The sequence below is a fragment of the Lepidochelys olivacea genome (assembly GCF_965140295.1).
Source record: "Lepidochelys olivacea isolate rLepOli2 genome assembly, chromosome: 10".
Lineage (NCBI taxonomy): Eukaryota > Metazoa > Chordata > Testudines > Cheloniidae > Lepidochelys > Lepidochelys olivacea.
The window spans coordinates 23,996,420-24,018,298 of NC_140420.1; the positions used below are offsets into that span (position 1 = coordinate 23,996,420).

The 21,879-nt window shown below is 42.8% G+C and overlaps 1 protein-coding gene across 2 annotated transcripts in view; it reads left to right on the forward strand.

Moving 5' to 3' along the window:
• The first annotated feature begins 5,453 nt into the window (after positions 1-5,453).
• TEKT5 (tektin 5) overlaps positions 5,454-21,879 on the forward strand; it is a 65,833-nt gene continuing 49,407 nt past the window's right edge. Inside the window, exons 1-4 of one of the 2 annotated variants that reach the window (XM_084641118.1) lie at positions 5,454-6,092; positions 7,174-7,257; positions 10,575-10,645; positions 19,599-19,742. In XM_084641118.1, coding sequence (XP_084497244.1) covers positions 5,520-6,092; positions 7,174-7,257; positions 10,575-10,645; positions 19,599-19,742 — 872 coding nt within the window. In that variant the 5' untranslated portion in view covers positions 5,454-5,519. Of the gene's footprint in view, positions 6,093-7,173; positions 7,258-10,574; positions 10,646-19,598; positions 19,743-21,269; positions 21,385-21,879 lie in introns of those variants that run through there. The other variant, XR_014713304.1, reaches the window with a different exon arrangement.

Consider the following 21,879-nt stretch of genomic DNA (forward strand, 5'->3'; position numbering starts at 1 on the left):
TCTGGGTGGTCCCTACCTCTGATCCCATGGGGAACAAACCCCACTCCCCAATAGAACATTCAAGGAGGAACTCTACAAGTGGATCCTCATGGAAGTTTCCTCCCTTTTACCCCCTTCTGTGAATTTCACTGCCAGCTGGAGCGATCTGACCTGAAAAAAATTTGAAATTACATGTTGCTGGAGGTGCTATACGTTCAGGTTGCCCCTCTCTTGAGACCATAATGCACAACCAGCTGGGGGATGACAAACATGCTACTTTACAAAGGAGGACCCTTATATCATCATATATGAATTGGCCATTCAAAGGCATCCAATTATGCTCTATTTACCCCACTGATCTGCATGCTACACTGCCTCCCTTTTCTGCTGTGCTGCAAGTGCCCTTGCAAAACAGGATGCAGAAAAAACTCCTCAAGAGCCATCTTGATTTTTCCTCTCTCTCCCTGTCCCCCCTTCGGAAGGTTACTTTGGGCCGTTTTGCCTGACTTTCTTCTGCATCCAAGTGAAATGGTGCCGTGTTCTTCACATCAAGTTAAATAGGTATTTCAATACTTAAGACTGTGTCCCCTTTTATAAAGTGCCCAGTTGGAGAAAGAACGAGCCACTATACGTGCCCTTCCCCATCTATTTGTCCCCAATTTTTGTTTTAAAGTTGCCAGTTAAGTCAGTTTAAGATCTTAGATCACTGTAAGAAACTTAAAATGATCTAAGACTTATTTCCAAATTCCTTTACCTGCCTCACCCTTTGACTTTTGGCAACTAGTGTTTGTAATGTGTCACGTGATCAAACTTCCTACTTCACCAGTCTGGATAGCACTACTGTATAATGTTAAAAAAATCGTTTCCTCACTATGGATGTTCAAAGATTTTCAGCTTTAGTTTAGTTAGTTACTAACTGTAGGATACCATAATGGACTTTTCAGAGCACAGGACATATCTGTGACAATTATTAGTAATTAGGAAGCAGGAATTTGAGGAGGCCATGCCTTACATTCTATTTGGTTGTCTTTGGCAACCCTATAAACAAATGAAATGTCAGTTCTAAGAAGATGGTGTTGGAATTTCAAGGAAAAGTTTCTTCATTTAGTCCAGATGAGAATGGATCAACCATGAATGCACATCTGTAGTGAGAGATTCTGCTACTAATCTGTCATTACCACTTTTACACTGTGATTTATTTCTGAATTGTACTGTAACATGTTACGTTTCGGAGATTATTTCGTTTACTGTGAAACTTCCTATGCTGTCTTTGTGACATCTATGCATGGACTTACTTACAAATAAAACAATGCTTTTCCAAAGTTACTTTGAGTGAAATTCTCTCCAAGGAAGAAAGGTAAAGCCTTTGAATATTGGAATGGCTTGTTAGCCTACTGATGCACTCTGACCATTCAAGGGCAACTATCCATACAGATAATCCTAGTGCAATCAATAGGCACTACTATTGTCAGTTGAACTAGTCACATGCAGTATAGGACATAGAAGCATAGGTCTCTAGCAGATGAACTAAATAGGAATCATCACTAGTTGTCACTAGCGTTTGTTTTTAGCTGTAAAAAATTGTTTAAAAAGAGTCTTACTAAAGTAATCAGTGAAACAAGAAACAGTGAGTGCTACCATAATCCTGACACACTTCACCCCATCACTGTGTCTGCATACAAAGCAGAGAACTCAAGAGCTACAAATAGTGCAACTTTTAAACTCTGTAGGCCAGTCATTAGAGGGTGACACACTCAAATAGTTGAGCCAGTCTACCCAGTAAAGGGGTGGGGTACATATATAGGTTATCTGTCCTGTTATACTGGCCCACTGAATAGCTTTTATTACCTTTTGGCTTTGAAAAAGAAAATTGATACATGAGAGACCATGTATTACTCAGTCTAGAAAATAAAATGGCATTGCTATTGTTCACAGAAGTTCTGAACACATTTTTCTCCTCTCTGACTAGCAGATAATGGTTGCCTTCCAATGAATTTCATTAGGCAAGTCCCATTTTCAATATTATTCCTCCTTCACTTGAGTGTTGGCACCAGGGGGCTACTCCCCCTGAAGGGATCTTTAATGGCTCCCAGGGGAGCAGATTACTGTCATACCAGTGAAAAAGGTCCACCATAATTAACTTGCGTACACTGCAGTTAATTTGAGAAGGAATCACACAAACGGTAAACGGTTACATTAAGCACATAACTACTACGTTAGACATTAAAGAACTATACATTAAGAGGTATCCATTCCTCTTAGTGAGCCTCTCTTTCACAAACATACACAAACTGGCCCTGTGCTAGCCTCACACAGTTCCTGCTTGGCAAACAGAGAAGGTGGTTACCCATTCTGTGGACAACTTGTTCTCCCAGTCTGGTCTCCTCAGCCCTCTGGCCTGTGTCAGATTCCCTCAAGGCAAGGCATTGGCTGCCTGGAAGGCCCTCTGGCTCACAGTCCTACTCGAGCCCACGGAGCAAAGTTTTGGCTACTCTGTCTAGTAGTGTTGCTTCTTCAAGCATTAATTAAGGAATCCCTTAACAGTAATTTAATTTGCCTGATTTTTATACTCTTTCTTCAAAGGTGTCATATGTCTTAAAATAGCACAACTCAAATTGACGTAGCTTAGATCTGTCCCCACTCTGCGATGTCGACAGGAGATGCTCTCCCGTTGACTCCCCTTACTCATCTCGATCCGGTGGAGTACAGGAGTCAATGTGGGAGCGATCTGCATTCGATTTAGCAGGACTTCACTAGACCCGCTAAATTGACTGCTGATGCATCGATTGCCACTTGTCAATCCCCCAGTAAGCGTAGACAAGCCCTCAGATACCCTACACTGGAGCCTGTTGCACTGCTGCTAGACTGAAAGGCCATTTCCATAATATGCTCATTTTACTTTAGGAATATTTTAGTTAACACTTTGGATAGAGGAAACATTTCCAGCTGGTCTGATCCTGGCAAAGTGTTATACAGATAAGTTTGGAAGGATTAGATATTTTTATCAGTAAATGTCTTTCACCATACGCACTCCAACCAATGAAAAACAGTTCCATTGATAGTCAAAATTTACATATAGAAAAGTAAGAAAAATGCTGCTTGAGAAATTAAGAATTTGATTTAAGGATATTTGCTTTATATACTTTGAAATGTGAGGTTGACAATTTGTGTTTTAACAGTTTTAAAGCTTTAGCATCTGTCAATTATTGTCTGGTTTCCCCATAATTTTCTGTAACTGTGAAAGTTTAATATCAGTAAAAATCAGTAAAATGCTTGAAAATAAATCTCAATACCCATCAAAATGATAAAAAACAAACATCTAATTCTGCCAAACCTATATATAGAGAAGAGTATGCATCTGGCAATGTTTGCAGCTTAGGTCTCCCAGCTCAGAGTCAAATTGGTCTTTATAGGAAAAAAAAATTTAAACACAACATTGCAAATTGTCTCCTACCAAACACAAGCATTTTCCACTTAACATTTGCTGACTAAATAACAAACAAACAAAGAAACCCCACCAAAACAATTCAACCAAAATAAACAGGCTTTCTAAATAACTTCATTTGCTAAAAAGAGGCAAACTAGAAGGAAACTTCTTAAAATAGTAACATTAGACTTCTTCAATAGAGTTTGGTGTCTACACTATCATCAATAGACATTCTTCCCTTCTATATTATTTTCCATTCAAATATACCTACATCAGGGGTATGCTTATTGCCATATGATAATTACATGTTTTCTGCATTTATTGCTATGTAATGATCTGGCTGGTTGTTCTGCTTATATGGAAAGGCAAAGAAAAGAAGGTGAATCTAATGTTCAGACAAGTTCAAAGGTCTAGATTGGGGTGGAAACAAAGTGAAAGGAGAATTAAATATCTGGGAATTTATGTATTACTTTCCATATGAAACACATGGCTTCATGTTAGACTCCAGTTCAGCAAGATATGTAAATACATGCCTACCTTCAAACATGTGATTAATTCCACTGATTTCAGTGGGACTTTTTACAAGTTAGGCATGTGCTCAAATACATTTCTGAACTAGGGTCTTAGCCCAGTTCAAAAAGTAATCAGCAGGCCCAGGTTATCTTCTCTGCTTCTGGGAGATTATTTAGAGGCTCTCCTTTGGGGAACACAAGGAAAGGAGTGTGCCACGGAACCCTAGAGAAGGAGTGTGCCACAGAACCATCCCTCTCTTGGGACATTAGGAGCTACTTCACAGTTGCATCTTGGCTGGGAATAGGTTTTGCAGTCTTTGGCTGGGATTGAAGTAAGTGATGAATTCTGACAGCAATCTTGCAATCAATGATGCACATGAATAATTTTACACCGATGAGTACCTGCAGTGTGTTAGTTCACTGAGGTACTCATAGGAGTGAAGTTAATTATATGCACAAGCTTTTGCAGAATCAGGCCCTCTCTGCTTAAAAAGCCCAATCCAACATCCAGTGAAGTTGATGTAACTTCATTCCCTGGGTTTAGCATGCTAACACAATGCTGCTGAATGTGTTTCCTAACACTGCAGGGAAATTACATTAAGAAGTCATCTTTAAAAACAAAAAAACAAAAACCCTCCTAATTTTGAGCCCAAATTAACTGACAGTGTCTCTCTCTAGTTTTCCCAGACAGGAACGTGCCACAGTGTAACTAATGCTCATAACAATGTATTTCCCCAAACTGAAAATTATACACTTCCATATGCTGTAGATAAAAAGCTAAGATGGTCATTGTCCAGAATTGAACACCTACAGTTTTGAAACCAATCTGCAGCAATTTAAGGAGTATTGCTTAAGAGAGTGAAATATTTCTAATTGAAACAATTAATTTTTCTGCAAAATTCCTTGTATGGGGATGAGCCACATAGAGGTCTCAAAGCAGTGGATTTAAGACAGACTAAGATGTAGGACAGAGGACAAAATATAGAGAGGAGAAATGTATTTCCAGTATGGGATGTTAGTAAATATTTGCAAATGGGAGGGAATAAGATAGTTAAAAGGAGGTGTGAGAGAGGGCTCTCCACCTTACAAAAAGAAACCTCATGTAAAAGTACAAACAGAGGCAAAGCCTGAGGTTTTTACTCAGTTTTACTTTGTACACACTCGGCCGGTTCTCTAAGTCAATTGTACAGATAACTATACAGTTACTTGTTTGGGGGTGACTATGCCAAAGGCTGTGTTAAGCCTCTAAGCATAGCTGGCGTGAGCCAGATGTTCCCAGGAACCTGAGCACATGTCTGCACTGGGAGCTTATGCAGTTAATAACAATCCTCTGCAGTCTTTCAAAGCAACCTGCTTCCTGAGTGCAGTTGGTTTGTTTGTTTAATAAAGCCAACCTGAGCATGCTTAAGGGTCCTTTGTGGATAATGATGTCCTCAGTAGGCTTTATGACAACATCACTGAGTCACAGAGGATAAAGCAGTTCCTGCAATAAAAGCAGCACTGGCCAGGAGATACAACCATTCCTGTCTGGGCTTTGAACCTACACAGGCTGCAGCGTTTGAGCTACAAAGTAAGGGTGGGTGCATGAGGTAAGGAGCAGGATGGAATTCCTTGGAACCACTCAGACAGCCAGCTACTGTGGCCCCAAAAAGAGCTACTTATTCCCTGAGCCAGTCTGCACCAGCACAACTCAGGACAGTTACCAGTCTTACTACCTGCCAGGTTACCGCTACCTCAACTCATGGAAACCCAGCCTGTTTTACAGAGTATCTGCAGTCCCCACCAACTCCAATGAGCAGGGAAATATGCGAATCTGTGCCCCTTTGCGGCCACCCACTATACTGCCCTCAGTGCGGTCTGCCTTATATGCTCGCTACTCCCCCCGCGACTGGTACCAGGCAAACACGGTTCAATACAAAGGATCGGAGTCCTGCCGGCACTGGGCTGGCCGGCTGAATGATGATTCCTTGAGACTGATGCAAGACAAAGACCAGCTGACCCACCAGACACAGGACAACACTGGAAGAAGCCTAGGACAGAGACTGTCTGACATCGATTTTTGGAGGTCAGAGCTGACCTATGAGCTAGACCGTCTGCTGACGGAGATTCGTGCCCTGGAAACAGCCAAGAGGCGGCTGGAGTGTGCTGCTGACGAGGCACAAAGGCCACTGAAGGTGGGTCAGAGGTAGCTACTGTTCTCTAAACCACTTTGGGGCACAGGCAAAGCAAAGGGATGGAGTTCTAGCTTAATACCGAATGTATTAGTATGTCTAAGCCTCGCTCTTATTTTTACCAAAACAGAGCCCCAGAGATTGCATTTTGAAGATCTGAGGTGCAAGTTAATTCCAACAGAAAAACTGCATTAACATGGATTTAAGTTTTGCTGTATAGGAATGGACGTCAGCAAACACTAAAAACATAGGAAGTCTAAAGTTAGAGTTTATAAAAGCTTGTAGAATATTATCTATGAAATTATTTCTGTCAAAGAAACTTGTATGCAAGTACAAATACAAAAATCAAAACTCAGGATCATGGCTTCAGGTCCAGATCTAAGGTATTTAAGGTTCCTTGATTTCAATGGAAGTTAGGAGCCTAAATACCTTTGAAAATCTGGGTTTTAGTCACCCACATTCAGTTAGGCCCACAAGATTCAGAAAGGCTGTCCGCAGATAACTCTATAATATCTCTTAACAGAAGTCTTCCCATGAACAGAAGGTTAGTATGATTTCATTTGTTACTGTTGTTCAAGACACATGAATGCAACATGTATAATAGAGATGGGCCTGGAAAAGGTTTAGATCCTAATCTCATTTTCCTATTTAAATATCCTTCACATGTACAGATCACTCTGTAGTATGTAGGTTTGACTCAGGGGTTTTGGTATGACCCAATATAAAAGAAGGTTGTAGACACAAAGCTTGGATTCAGATCCAAATTACTCCAAAGCTCAGATATGTTGAGGTATAGTGACTGGTTCTGGTCCATCTAATTATTATGCAGTTGATTACTAGACAAAATTATGACTGCAGCTTGCCCTTAGAAAGCAAATGACAACAGAGATAAGCACGAATCACAGACATGCATCTGTTATATACAATGAAACCACCCCAAAGTATCAAGCACAATTCTGTTCCACCTTTATTAGAAGGCCACCTCTTACCAATCTGTTCAATGGTCCCTTGACAAGTAAATTGAAGTTCCTTTGTAAAGTGCAATACTGAATTTGATGCAAATTTTCCTCTGGTTTGCTTGCAGGTAGCCTTGGAATGCTTATATAACCGTGAGAAGCGGATGGGGATTGACCTAGTACATGATGACGTTGAAAAGAACCTCATACAGGTATGATGAGACTTGTTACTTGATGAATTAATCTGTAGAAAATAGCTAAAAATCAAAGTGGGTAGTTTTTATTTGGACAAAAAACACAAACTCTCTCTGGAATTCAGTTGCAAGACTGAAGAGGAGGGGGAAAACACATCAAGTTAAGGAATCCCTAGTAATTTTGAGAAATTAATCATTGTTACTTTTTGGCCATGATGGGTAAGGTGTCAGAAAGCTTTAGACACTACACCACATAAATTCTCTTCTAGTGTCTCGTCATATAATTGAATACCCAGGTCAATCTATCCTGTGGGAAGTTAGTCGACAGGGAGAGGCGGGGAGGGAGCTAATGTAAGTGAGTTTATGTGAATGCAGCAGGGGTCATTGAAGAGGGGAAGCTGGGGTGGAAGGATGAAAGAATACTCCTTCTTCCTTACCCCAATAGCCAGCAAAGAAAACTTCATTCTGGTGGTTCCTCCAATCACTGCTCTGGAGCAGTCATCTGGGAAGCCATCTTTGGACTTCATCTGTGTAGCCACCTGTAAGGTAGTGTACTCACCATCCATCATGTCCTCTTGTGTCAGGGTGCAATGTTGCAAGTGGCCCTTGTCTCCAGCACCTCCTGCAGGCCATCTGCCTCTCACCAGCTCCATAGCTTGGCCCTCCAGCCAAGTCATATAAAGTTCTGTTATCTTCCAGGGTTCACAAAACATCCCAATACAAAAGAGCCTTCAGCCCCCTCTTGGACTATTCCTCAGCCCATCCTTCAGGGTCAGGCTTCAGTCCCAACCTGGATTCAACATTCCTTCTACTCAGCTTGCATGCCTCTTCCTCAGGAGTGGCAGGGGAGCCCAGGCTCACTCTCTACTCTGGGTTCCAACTCAGGGACCCTATATTAAGCAGCTAGATCTGCTGCTTCATACATGCTGCTGCTTTCCTGGGCCACTTCCTACCTCCAACCTCCCTTCTGCTGCTTCCCCGGAGCTTGTGCTTAACACAGCCTCCCTTTGGTTCTCAGGCCTCTAGCTTCTCCCTCGGTCCTTACAGCTTTTCTTTTCTCTGCTCAACTAACCCTTTTCCTGTCCTTTAGGGGCTGACTCACACACTGTGGATTTCTCTCTACAGAAGATTGTGGTCTCCCTTGTAGCTATCCCCCTGACTGTAAGGTCCAGGAGTCTAATGATCCTATTCTAGCTCTGCCCCCCTTCCTGGCCCTCCAATCAATCAATCAATCACAGGTGTTCTACTTGGCACTTAGTCCCATCAGGCCCCCTTACACTCCTTGCTTGGCTGACTGACTCATCTGGAAAAAAAACTAGCTGCTTCTGAGGGTATATCTACATAAACCATGAAGTGTATGACTGCAGCATGTGTAGACCTATGTGAGCTAACTTCAGTCTAGGTAAGCTTAGGCATTGATAGCATTGAAGCCACAGCAGCGTGAGCTTCAGTTTGGTATATGAACCTTCTTGGAGTGCTGGGTAATTACTCAGGTGGCATGGCCATGCTAAAGCCCCGGCTGCTATCGCTTCATTGTATCAGTACATCAGATAGCTAGATTAAATCTACCCGGGGTATGTCTACTGAGGCTGCAATTACACTCCCTGATTACGGTGCATACATACCTTTAGCGGGCAGTGTCAGAGCTGGAGTTCAGGGTACAAAAAAAAAAAAATCACCTTATTGGGAAAGGTTCTGAAGAAAGTATTGGAATTGTTTCAAGAGCATTTGGAGGCATGTTTAAATCTGGGAGTGTGAAATACATGATTAATTAAGCTCTTTGGAGCAGGGACAGTCTTTTTGTCCTGTTTGTACAGTGCCTACCACAATAGGGTCCTGGTCTATGCCCAGGATTCGTAGGTGCTTCAGTAATACCACCTCTACTACAAATATCGTCATGTGCTCTTTTAAATTCAAACTGGCCCCACAGGTAGTTAGTTCCCTGTTGGTAACCTTTGGACCTAAAGAGACCAGCCTTAGGAATTTGCAGTGTGAATACAACTATCATTTTGTTCAAAGTCTATGCCAGTGTGTGATCACTGTAAGACAGAAGGAGGTCTACTAAGAGGCGCTCTTGATATTTTAGCGTGTGTGAACATGAACGTGTGTGTTCTTAGAGGCTCACATTGCCTCTACGTTTCTAGGCATTGTCATGGCAGAGGTTTGGGGCAGAGTTAAAGTTGTTCAGGTGACTGCCTATGCATTTTCTTATTTTCCATCATTTTTTGTATTTTTTTTAAACTGGGGACCTTGATTTTGAATTTCCAGCTTTGCAATATTTATGATTTTTACACCCTTATGTCCAGGCTTAGATGATCAGACTTAGTGTCTACCCAACATCAAGGGAAGGTTTCTTCCTAAACGACTTACAGTTAACCACAGAAGAGATTTAAAGGGGCCACATCATTAAAGACCAAATCCAGAACACTTAATTGTGGGACTTGCATGGTAGCAGCAAAGGCAATATGGTAGTAAAGGCTCATTACTTAATATCGGAGACGCTCATGTCTAGATGTTGCTATCTTCCAAAACCACACTGAACAAATACTTTTTTTTTAATTTAAGGTGTCTTAAAGACTTCTTAAACCACTTAAGGAAATATATTCAGAGTTTTGTAAACTCATGTATATTGAACTATATCTTACAAGCTAGGTATGAAGGATACAATGGACTGAAGAAGGGAAACAGTGGGGCAGTACAAAGGCAAAATTAAGTTTGTTTGGAAGACCATGATTATGATCTTTACATGGTTTCCAATATGGTTTGTTTGAGTTTGGTTTTCGGAAGCCAGGTGAACTTCAGCTTTGAAGCTCTTGGCTAATATTAGTCCTTCTGAAGAAAACTACAACAGTATTCATAAGGAGTTTTCCCCTGAAGCGAGATTTTTCTCAAACTAAACTTCAAGATAACACAATTTTTTCCCTCCAGGAATGTGAGTGAAAAATTAAGGAGTGTGGGTTAATGGTCTAAGCCTCAGGTGTGAAATGTCTCTAGCATGCCTAAGTCAAGCAGAATTTGATCCTATATTTGTCAGGGTAGTCCTATCTACTAATGTGCTTGATATTACATAAGCTATAAACACGAGTTGTGTCGGTGCTAATGTACAGCTTTATTGCCCAGAAGAAGAGATAATAGGAAATCAAATGCTCCCTGTTTTGACTGGTGCACAGTATATCATATCTCAGTACTGACAAAGGACATTCTCGACTTCCCTAAACGCAGTTAGATACATGATGTGTATGTATGTATTCTGCAAAATAGTTACGTTTATTTTATATACACTGAAGCAAATTAATGTAATGACAGTATTGACAGTTGGACACTTTTCATTATAGGAGGTTGACTTGTTCAAGTCTTGTCAAGAAAGAATGAGAAAACTTGCAGAAAGAATTGATCAACAGTTGGGGTAAGTGTTTGCTTTTAAACCCCATTTAAATGAAAGAGGAACTGAATCCAGTACTGGAAGATATTTTTAAGGCGGAGTGACAAGTGCAAAAACATAATAATGTGCTGAATAGAACTGGGTGAAATTTTTATGGCTAATAGTTTATTTGCTGAAAATTACAGTTTGCTTTGTGAATTTAGGTAGAAGTAGGTGAATAGTTTTGGCTAGAGGGGAAAAAAGGTAAAACAATTTTCCCAAAAAGTTGAAACATTTCATTTCAATATTCTTGAAATGAAATGTTTAAACTTCTTATTTCTAGATGTTTCTAGCTAGATTTAACTAGCTAACAAACAAACAAACAAACAAACAAAAAAGGCGGGGGGGACCCACCCCAAAAGAAAAAAAAACATTGCATTTTGGTTCAGACAATACATTTTGTTCAATAATGTTTGTTTTTCTTTCTGAAACAACAAACAAAATTGTTGGTTGATTTGAAACACATTTTTTGAGTTTTTGGTTTGGCCCTCAAATGGAAAAATCAGTTAAGTACCCTCAACTTCCAATTCCCATTGTTAATCAGAGTCAAGTGCACAGCACCTTGCATGATCAAGCCCTACAATCTGATGAGTCCTTTGATATAAGAGGATTTACCATCAGTTTGGTGCTATGTGCAATAGTTTTCACAGAATACCGAAAACCAGTATAATTCCAACTACTGTATCATGTACAATAGCTGCATGCAGGGAGAAGTGAATTTTGAATTATAAATCATAAATGTTAAAAAGTATGTTTCCTGTATGTGATAAGTATTTGCTGGATGACTGGTCGTTTACTGTACAGTAAAGGAGAATCAAGCTAGAAGGATTTTTGGCCTATCAGAACGTCACCACCTATATCAGTGAGTCAATATACAGTGCTCACTATAGTAGTAATAGGATAAAAGAGGGACAGACATACATTTGAGAATATAGGAAGTTTCACTGTCAGAGCCTTGTGTATAATATGTAATTTTATGCTGGGATTTTCAAAGGCATGAAAGGGAGTTAGGCATCCAATTCTTATTAGGAACTAGACCTCTGGAAATCCAGTCTTAATGTAATAGGAATTTAAAGGAAAAACTAAATCTAATAAGAGTGAAACATGCAGAAATGCTGGTAAAGGACCGATCTTTATTTCCTTGCTTGCATCTACGTGAAGATGACTGTACAGATATATGGGAACAGCCAAGTATTAACTGTTCAGTTATTTAATAAAAAGTGTGGGGAAAAAACAGATATCCCACTAGTAAGGCTAACTGAGGGCCTGGTCCTGAAAGTGTTATGAATGCATGAGTGCAAGCCACTTGTATATTGGGAGTTCCTCATACAGCACAAATAGCTTCAGTCCTGGAGGATGTGGATGGTACATGTGCTGTGAGCTGAAGCTTCTGAAGAAAAATGTAACTCAGCTTTCACATGCCATGTTGAACCTGAAATCCCTTGTTAATTAAAAGGAAAATCGTAATTCTTATGACTAAATGATGCAAACATGGCTTATGTGCCACACTGGAATAAAATTCTGAAGGACTGAAGTACTTTTTTTACTACAATATTCAACTGAAAGGGGCAGCTTTAGCCCTCGAGTTTTTCCTGCTATCTTGGCCACCTCCTTCCTGGCTCTCTCATACCTTGAGTCCTCCACCTGGTCCCATCCAAAAGTCGCCCTCCCAGATAAATCAAACTAGAATCCAAGCAGATCAGCAGATATGTGGAAGTCACTGAGATATTGTGGAATGGATTTAGATTCTCTTTATGGATAAAGGTTTTATAAGAAGATTGTTATAATGGAATATGTTTATTTTCTTTCAGAGTTTATTAAGCTTTCTTGGGAAATGTAAATTATTCTAGAATAATTAATATCTGATTTGATAAGTCTTATTACATTCACTTCCTTCAACTACTCAGTAATGATATGGACAATCAGATTCATGTTTCTATTCTCTCCCTGCTAGTGCAAAACTGCCATTAGTATGCCTGCTTCCAGTTATACATCAAAGGGAGGTGATTATACTTAATGGTTAGGTCACATGGGAAAGACATATATAAATAGATTTTATAATTACTGTTCTTGTCAATGGTACTGTTATAGGTGTCAAGCTGAGGTGCATGTCTGCCACTCATTATTGCAACACCTAAAATAATTTTGTATTTAATACTGATCAAATAAAAGCCACGTTTATATTTTGGCAGCATGAATTCTACTCACTTCTATTGGCTGTGATTTCTAAGTTAACTTTGATACAGTTTTATGACCAAAATGAAAGATACTGATTATAATGTTTCCATTGAAAAGTATTGACAGAAGATATATTGCTGAGTTTAAATGCCAAGATACTAGCAAACCTCTTACTACTGAGAGAAATAGGGTCTTGATCTTTCTCCATCCATATCTTTCCCACGGAAGTCAAAGGGCCTGGTGTCCCCTGCTGTGGAAGAAGCAAAAAGAGAAGTTATTACAAAAGTTCCGTGTAGCTAAGAGAGCAGAGATGGAGCCACATATCCCCTCCTTCTGGGCAGGATGAGCAGTAACACTGGAGAGGCAGGGTGTGGCTTTCTACCCACCCAAAACTTGACTAGCTTTAGATCAGTCTGACTCCAAAATCTGCAGGGTTGGGAGAGCTGAACTCTGTACTTGTCTTTCCATTCTGCCTCCCACCCGTAGCAACATACCTGGCTCAGGTGTTCCTGTTCCAAGTCTCCTACCTTTTTCTCTCCAAGACAGGAGGATAGAAACTCCAAAAGCTAGTTTGTCATGCCAGCTACAGGACTTCACTACAAGTGCATAATGCATAAAATAGCCAATCTTTATCTCTATCCCTTCCAGCCATCCACCCATCAGCACAATGATGATGATTTTTAAATGTGTTGAGCTGTCCAGATGGCAATACCAGAGTTTTAAGTGGTGGGGCAGGGAAGATCCCTCATGGATCAGTAAGTGGTTAAAAGACAGTAAATGAAGTGTAGGAATAAATGGTCAGTTTAACAGCGGAGAGAGACAAATAGCAGGGTCCTTCAATGATCTGTACTTGACCCTTGCTGTTCAACATAGTCACAAATGATCTGGAAAAAATGGTGAACAGTGAGGTGGCAAAGTTTGCAGATGATACAAAATGATTCAAGATGGGTAAGTCCAAGCAGATGGCAGAGTTACAAAGGAATCTCAAAAACTGGGTGACTGGGCAATAAAATGGCAGATGAAATTCAATGTTGATAAATGAAAAATAACGCACATTGGAAAACATCCTAACTATATATACCCAAAACGATGGGGTCTAAATTAGTTGTTCTTATTCAAGAAAGATCTTGGTGTGATTGTGGATAGTTCTCTGAAAACATCCACTCAGTGTGCAGCAGCAGACAAAAAAGCTAGAAAAATGTTAGGAACCATTAGGAAAAGGATAGATAAGAGTACAGAATATATCATAATGCCACTGTATAAAGCCAGGGTAAACCCATACCTTGAATATTGTGTGCAGTCCTAGTCACATCTCAAAAAAAGACATTGTGGTAGAGCACCAGCTTTGCTTCGGGGGCTCCTGCACTTCTAGGCAGTTAGGGTTTGCCTCAGAGGTGTGCTGTGACCCTCAGTGTAGCCTCTCTCCCCTGCTAGAGGCAAGGGTTACAGCTTACTGAATCACCTTCATCATCGGCCAGTCAACAGGTTTGGTGTAAGAACCCTCTTTAGTCCCTGTCTTCCTTCTCATGGAGCATTTGTGTAGTGTGGGAGTTGAGGGGAACCCAAGCACGCTGTCTTCTCCGGGTTCCAGCCCAGAGACACTAATTGGCAGCAGAAACAGGTAGTTTTCCTATACAACCAGAACAATAGCCCTTCCGTGGGCTACTTCCCTAAACGGCGCCTCCTAGGTACCTGACCACACTTGTTCTTCCAGGTCTTTTACTGTGCACCTTCTTTCTCCCAGTCTTCCCACAACACACCTTCCTACTCCCAGCTGCTACCAGCCAGCCTCTCTGAGGGGGCTTCCTTTTAAACTAGTCCCAGCCGGTTCTAAATGAGCATCAGGTGATCTGATTAGCCTGTTTCCTTTGATTGCTTCTAATCAATTCTTAACTGGTTCCAGGTGTCTTATGGAGTCTGCCTGACTTAATTGCTTCTAGCACCTTCCTGACGCCCGTGCCCTGGTCACTCAGGAAACAGAAAACTATTCATCCAGTGTGTTTTCCTTCTACCAGACTCCTGCCTCTAGCTGGTCTGGGTCTGTCACATATCCCTCCCCCCCCGCTCAACACCGAGGGTTTAGGCAGCTTTGGACACCATACAGTGCACACGTGACAAACCATCAGCATCACCGTGGTGGGTCCCTGCTCTGTGTTGCATGTGAAACTGGAAAGGTTGGAGGGAGAACCACCTGGTTACCCTGGAGTTCTTCTCCGTGTTTTGCTGCATCCATTGAAGAGGGGCATGATCAGTTACAAGGACAAATCTATGCCTGAGCAGGGAGTAATGTAACACTTCCATGGCGATCTGCTCAAACGGAACTTTGATAATCAGTAGGGGTACCAAAGGGGGGTCTTAGATGTGGACGAGGGCTGTACAATTGACTTTTGGGACAGGAGATGCAGTACCAATGGACCTCCTCATGTACCCCCAGCCAGAAGAACCTGTGCAAGATTCGCATCTGGGTTTTCTCCACCCCCAGGTGTCCTCCAAAAAGGTGACTGTGGACAAGGTTTAATATTGCCCTCTGGTGTTTCCAGAGTACTAGGGGCTGGTGTACCTCTTCTTCTGCATGCGCACGACCCGGTACAGGAGATCCTTCTTGATTATGAAGTATGGCCCAGGCTCTCGAGTTTTTCCCCACTATGGGTACCCCATCTATCTTGGCCACCTCCTTCCTGGCGCTCTCATACCTTGAGTCCTCCACCTGGTCCCATCCAAAAGTCACCCTCCCAGGACTTATCAGCTGGAACTCTGAGAGGGATCTTCTTCTACCCTCTTGGTTGGCTGTGTGTGTGTGTGTGTGTGTGTGTATGTATGGGCGGGGGCAGGAGTGTTGGAACCAGTTTCTGAACCTTCCTGCATCTCAGGGTCCTTCCTTTTAGTAGCCAGTGTCTGCCGTTCTACACAGGTGGCCTTTTGTCCTTGTAGCAGGATTCGGGTACCCAACGCCTTGGCAGCCCTTCTTTCCCTTTTGGTCTTCTAGCCTCCCCCGGGGACAGGGAATCGTTCCTGGGATACTTCCATGAACACTGGGGGAGAACATTCTGCTGTGTAGGCCTCCCTCAGTTCGGGGAGTTCCTCTTCCTCAAACCCCTCGAGTGGGAGCAAACCCAGTTTCCAAACCCAGGAAAATCTCTTCCAATGAGCATGGGATAAGGGAGGTGTGGGACCACCCCTACTTTCACCCGAGTGACATTTCCCTGAATTTCTAGCTTTACTGGTATGATGGGGTAGTAGTGGTCACGGAGTGTGAGCGAGTCCGGGGCCTGCCCCCCCTTCCTGGGATTCACTGTGACTATCAGCCAGCCAGTAAAACAGAAGATTTACTGGACAACAGGAACACAGTCTAAAACAGAGCTTGTGAGTATACCCAGGACCCCTCAGTCAAGTCCTTCTGGGGGAGCAGGGAGCTTAGACCCCAGCCCTGGGGTTCCCTGCGTTCCACCACCCAGCATCAAACTGAAACTAACCCCTCTAGCAGGTTCTCTCCTACAGCCTCGGTCCACATTCCCGGGCAGAGGTGTTACCTCCTCCTCCCCCCTGGCTCAGGTTGCAGGCTCTCAGGTCTCCTATTCCCAGTGAAACTCCCCTGCCACATTCCCAGGTCAACACTCCCCCCTCCCTGCTGCATCACAGTAGCTAACAGTCCCACGGACACGTTACCCCTGTACATTTAGCCTGTGTTAACTGGCTGCGCTTTACTAGTTTACCTGAGATCAGGGTGATAGCACTCCTGGAATCTGCGAGCGCCACGGTTTCTACCCCATCCACTTTTACCGGCCTTGTATATTTGCGTGGGGTGACTGAAGGTTGAGGAGGGAGCATGGGCCACTCCAGTCCCTGAGATTACACTGCGTGGGCTCTTCAAGGTTGGGGCACTGGGCCGTTATGTGACCTAGGTCCCCACTCCCATTAACACCTATAATTACTTCTCCTGTCCCGTGGGTTAGGAGGTTTAGCCTTGGGGTTTCCCCACCCAATCCATTCCCATCCTCCTAGATTCCCATCTGGTCTTCAGCTTCCCTCTTCTTCCACCTAGGGCTCCTTGGGTGTCTGGTCACCTGAACCTCTGGGGTTGGCGTTGGTCTCCTGCCTTGTACAGGGCCTTCCCTAGGTAGATGGGTCAATTTCCTGGCCTTCAATCATCTCTCTACCAGCACGATTGTTTCGTTGTAGGTGGACGGGTTGTGCTGGCCTACCCCACACACAAAGGTCTGGTGGGAGTCTCCGCATAAATTGGTCTATGACCAATGTCTCCAAAATTTTCTCCGAGCTGAATGCCTCAGGCCATAGCCACTTCTGAGCAAGATGCATCAGATTGAAGAGCTGAGACCTCGGTGGCTTGCTGTCCTGATGCTTCCAATCATGGAACTTCTGGGCCCGTTCGGCTGCCATCACCCCTGATCGGGCCACAATTTCCATCCTCAGCCGGGGGTAGTTAGCTGCGTCCTTGGAAGGCAGATCATAGCTGCGTCCTTGGAAGGCAGATCAAAATAGGCCTTCTGGGCTTCTCCACACAAAAAAGGGGCAAGAATGCTGGCTCACTGGTGCTGTGGCCACGCCTCATGCAGAGCAATTCTTTCAAAAGACAGGAGATACGCCTCTATGTCATTCCCGGCTGTCATTTTTGGTAGATAGCCTGCTGCCCTTAGGGCTTGTGTCCCTCCAGGCCCTTGGATTCGGTTGGAGAGGGTCTTTAGTTGTTCCACTACCTCTCGAAGAAGAGCTCAATCTTGGGTGGCTTGGTTCACTAGCAACTGGTTGGTTTCTTCTTGTAATCAGGTAGATTCCTGCATTGCCATCCCCTGTATCCAGGTAGCCCCCTGCTGGGCTGCTGTGGCTTGTACCAGAGCTTTCACCAATTCCTCCATTGCGGTGCACGCACACTGACCCTAAAAAACCCCCCTGAAACCAACTCTCCAGTCCACCTTCCTCCCCTTTTCTTTTCCTTCCTTCCCTTCCCCCTACCACGCTGCAACCAAGGATCACACTTATGGCACCAGCTTTGCCTCAGGGGGTCCTGTGCTTCTAGGCAGTTAGGGTTTGCCTCAGGGGGTTGCTGTGACGTTCAGTGTAGCCTCTCTCCCCTCCTGGAGGCAAGGGTTACAGCTTACTGAGTCACCTTCATCGTCAGTCAGTCAATGGGTTCAGTGTAAGAACCCTCTTTAGTCCCTATCTTCTTTCTCAGGGAGCATTTGTGCAGGAGGTTGGGCGAGGAGTTTGGGGGTTTCCAGCCCAGGGACCCTAATTGGCAGCAGAAACAGGCAGTTTTCCTATACTACCAGAGCTTTAGCCCTTCCCAGGGCTACTTTCCCAAACAGCCCATCCTAACACCCTCCTTGGTACCTGAGTACACTTGTTCTCCCGGGTCTCTTACTGCACATCTTCTTTCTCCCAGTCTTCCCACAACACACCTTCCTACTCCCAGCTGCTACCAGCTGGCCTCTCTGAAGGGGATTACTTTTAAACTAGTCCCAGGCAGTTCTAAATGGGCTTCAGGTGATCTGATTAGCCTGTTTCCTTTGATTGCTTCTAATCAGATTTTAAGTGGTTCCAGGTGTCTTATGGGGTCTGCCTGAGTTACTTGCTTCTAGCACCTTCCTGACTGTCGTGGTAGCCCCTGCCCTGGTCACTCAGGAAACAGAAAACTATTCATCCAGTGTCCGGTGTGTTTTCCTTCTACCCGACTCCGGCAACAAAAGTGATTGGGTATATGGTACAGCTTCCAAACAAGGAAAGATTAAAAAGACAAAAAGAAAAGGAGTACTTGTGGCACCTTAGAGACTAACCAATTTATCTGAGCATAAGCTTTCGTGAGCTACAGCTCACTTCATCGGATGCATACTCACAGTATGCATCCGATGAAGTGAGCTGTAGGCCACGAAAGCTTATGCTCAAATAAATTGGTTAGTCTCTAAGGTGCCACAAGTACTCCTTTTCTTTTTGCAAATACAGACTAACACGGCTGTTACTCTGAAACCAACCATTAAAAAGACAGGGTCTGTTCATCTTAGAAAAGACATGAATAAGGGGGGATATGATAGAGGTCTATACAATCATGAATGGTGTGGAGAAAGTGAAAAAGGAAGTGTAATTCACCCCATCACATAACACAACAGCCAAAGATCACCCAGTGAAATTAATAGGCAGCAGATTTAAAACAAACATAAGGAAGTACTTCACACAATGCATAGTCAACCTTGTACTCATTGCTAGGGGATGTTGTGAAGGTCAAAGGTATAACTGGGTTCAAAGAAGCAAGTTCATGGAGGAAAGGTCCATCAGTGGCTATTAGCAAAGATGGACAGGGACGCAATCGTGTGTTCTTCCTGGGTGTCCCTAAGTGTCTGACTTCCAGGAGCTTAGACTCAATGACAGGGGATGGATCACTTGATAATTGCCCTGTTCTGTTCATTCCCTCTGAAGCACTTGGCATTAGCCACTGTCAGAAGATGGTATACTGGGCTAGATTGACCATTGGTTTGATCCACTATGGCCATTCTTATGTTCTTATGGGGGAGAGAATATGCCATAACTACCACTTCCCTAAACATGCTCTCTAACCCAATTGTCAGTGCAATAAGCTCATGCTGTCCATGCCACTATGCAGAGGCCAATGGACTGTAGGATCAGGTGGGCAGAAGTCAGGCTATACAGGACTGAAATGAAAGGAACCAGTTAATCTGTAAGCAATGCCAAAGTAAATGTGCTGATTAAAGATGAATTATATTTTAATGTAAGAACTTGCTCTTTGCAGTATCAACAGAGATGCACAGCACGCACTAGAGAGAGATCTTTCTGACAAAAATTCAGCACATTTTATTGATGAGAAGTGTTATAACCTGAGGAACACATCGGACAGCATCAGCTTCTATCATGGAGTGGAAAAAATAGATGGAACGTAAGTATGAATAGTTATTGTACTCTATTGTACTCTTATTGTACCTTATATGCCATCATGCCATATCTCTGGGGCAGATTCCGGTGCATGCCTTAATGTGCATCAGGGTCTCTCCTCTTCTTTAAGAAGTTATATAGAAAGAAAAAGAAATGGCCTTTTCCTTAAGATTGCACATTTTGCCTTGGAGACCTTCCATTACCCTCAGTTATTACCTGCTTTTTATTTATTCCTTCATAAGCCTCAGGGTAGATCTACGCTACAACAAAATACAGGCAGCTGGCCTGTGTCAGCTGACTCAGGCTCATGGGTCTCAGGCTGCAGTACAATTAAATTACAGTATAGACATTTGGACTCTGACTGGTTCCCGGGCTCTTGGACTCCGCAAGGGGGAAGGGTCTACACTGTAGCAGTTCAGCATAGATGCTACCTACACCGATGGGAGGGTTTTCCTGTTGGTATAGTTAATCCACCTCCCTGAGAAATGGTAGCTAGGTCAACGGAAGAATTCTTTTGTTGACCTAGTGCTGTCTACACTGGGATTTAGGTCATCTTAACCACACCGCTTAGGGGTGGGGGGTTTTTACACTCCTGAGTGATGTCACTGAGTTGACCTAACTTTGTAATGTTACCACACCTACAACTGGATCTAGCTCCCTCTGGAGTTTATCAACACCCTTCAGTCATCTGGTGAAGGGAAGATTAAATATTTACCAATAATCGGCGACACCACCAGGTTTTGCTGGCAAGGCCCCTTTGAAAGCAGAGGTGGCCCAATGAGGAGCTGAATCCCATTTAACTCTGTCTCCACATATTTGAAACTCTTTGTTTCTTTTTAAAGAACATTATTTGAACAAGTAATTGTCATGAAAGCCCGGTCAACATTATTCTTGGAGACGTGTGGGAAGTTGGTCATCTCTGGTGCCTATACATAACTTAGCCTGTAGTGAGTTTTATCTTCCAGCTAGAATGGTCCTTTAAAGCCGTGGGAATCTTCGCATGGATTCATGCAGGTTTTCCCCCACTGTTTGATTCATAAATATTTGCACCCTTCAATTAAAAAAACAAACAAAAATCAAAGTAAAATTCCTCTCTAACTGCAAAGTGTGATGTGATTTGGGTCAAAACCATGCAAACACACACCAAACTTTGTACTACAAGGTTCCATAAAATAGCCCAGGGTTACTTGAGAATTAGGTCTCTGGGCTTGTCAAATTTTTTTAAACCTTTCCATTAAATTGGTAGCATTGAGAAAATTCGGCATAGCTCAACCTTTATTTTCTGGATTTAGATTTTCAAAAGCTAATTAAAAAAAAACCAACCCTGGCACTAGTCAGTTAACGAGAAAACTACCGATGACTGAAGAGAATCTGTCCTGAGGTTTAGCCTTAGATGTAATGGAGAGACCTACATCTGGCTTAAAAACTACAGGAATAAAATAACTTCATGCAACAGAGGGCAGTGTTTGTTGTGCTAAAGACACATTAGCTTCCTGGTAAAGATCACTTTGCAATGCAGCATTACTTCTGATGCTGAGTCTACTTCATACTTACAAATGAGAGGTAGCACTACCTGCAGATGTCTGCTCATGGGGGAAGAAGTAAGACTGAAGAGATAATATCTTGCACCGGATCAACTTATGTTGGTGAGAGAGTCTATTTATTTAAATAAAAAGAAAAGGAGTACTTGTGGCACCTTATTTAAATAGTGCTTTTCATAAGGGATCACACTTACTACTGAAATGCAGGCATCTCTGGGGTGGAACTTGGCAATCATTCCACCGGCTCTAGCAACACGACACATGCTGGGAACTGGAGGTGAACAAGAATATTATAGCTAACTGAGGTAAAAACATCCAGTGGGTAAGTTTTTTATACTCTTGTTACCGTATAGCCATTTTCCTCGTATGCCCCCATGTTATCCACAGCAATGCCATTTTGCATTAACATGTGATTGAAATTACATCACATTCAAGCATACCTGTTCCATTCAGGAGCATAGCAGATGTATTCTACCTGAACCATTCAGCACAGTCCACCAGATAAATTATAGGCTGGGGAAATAGTGTTATGAACCAATTACGATATTCCGTCAAGAATAAGACCTTCTAGGAAAATTGTTTTTATTATAATTCCATCAG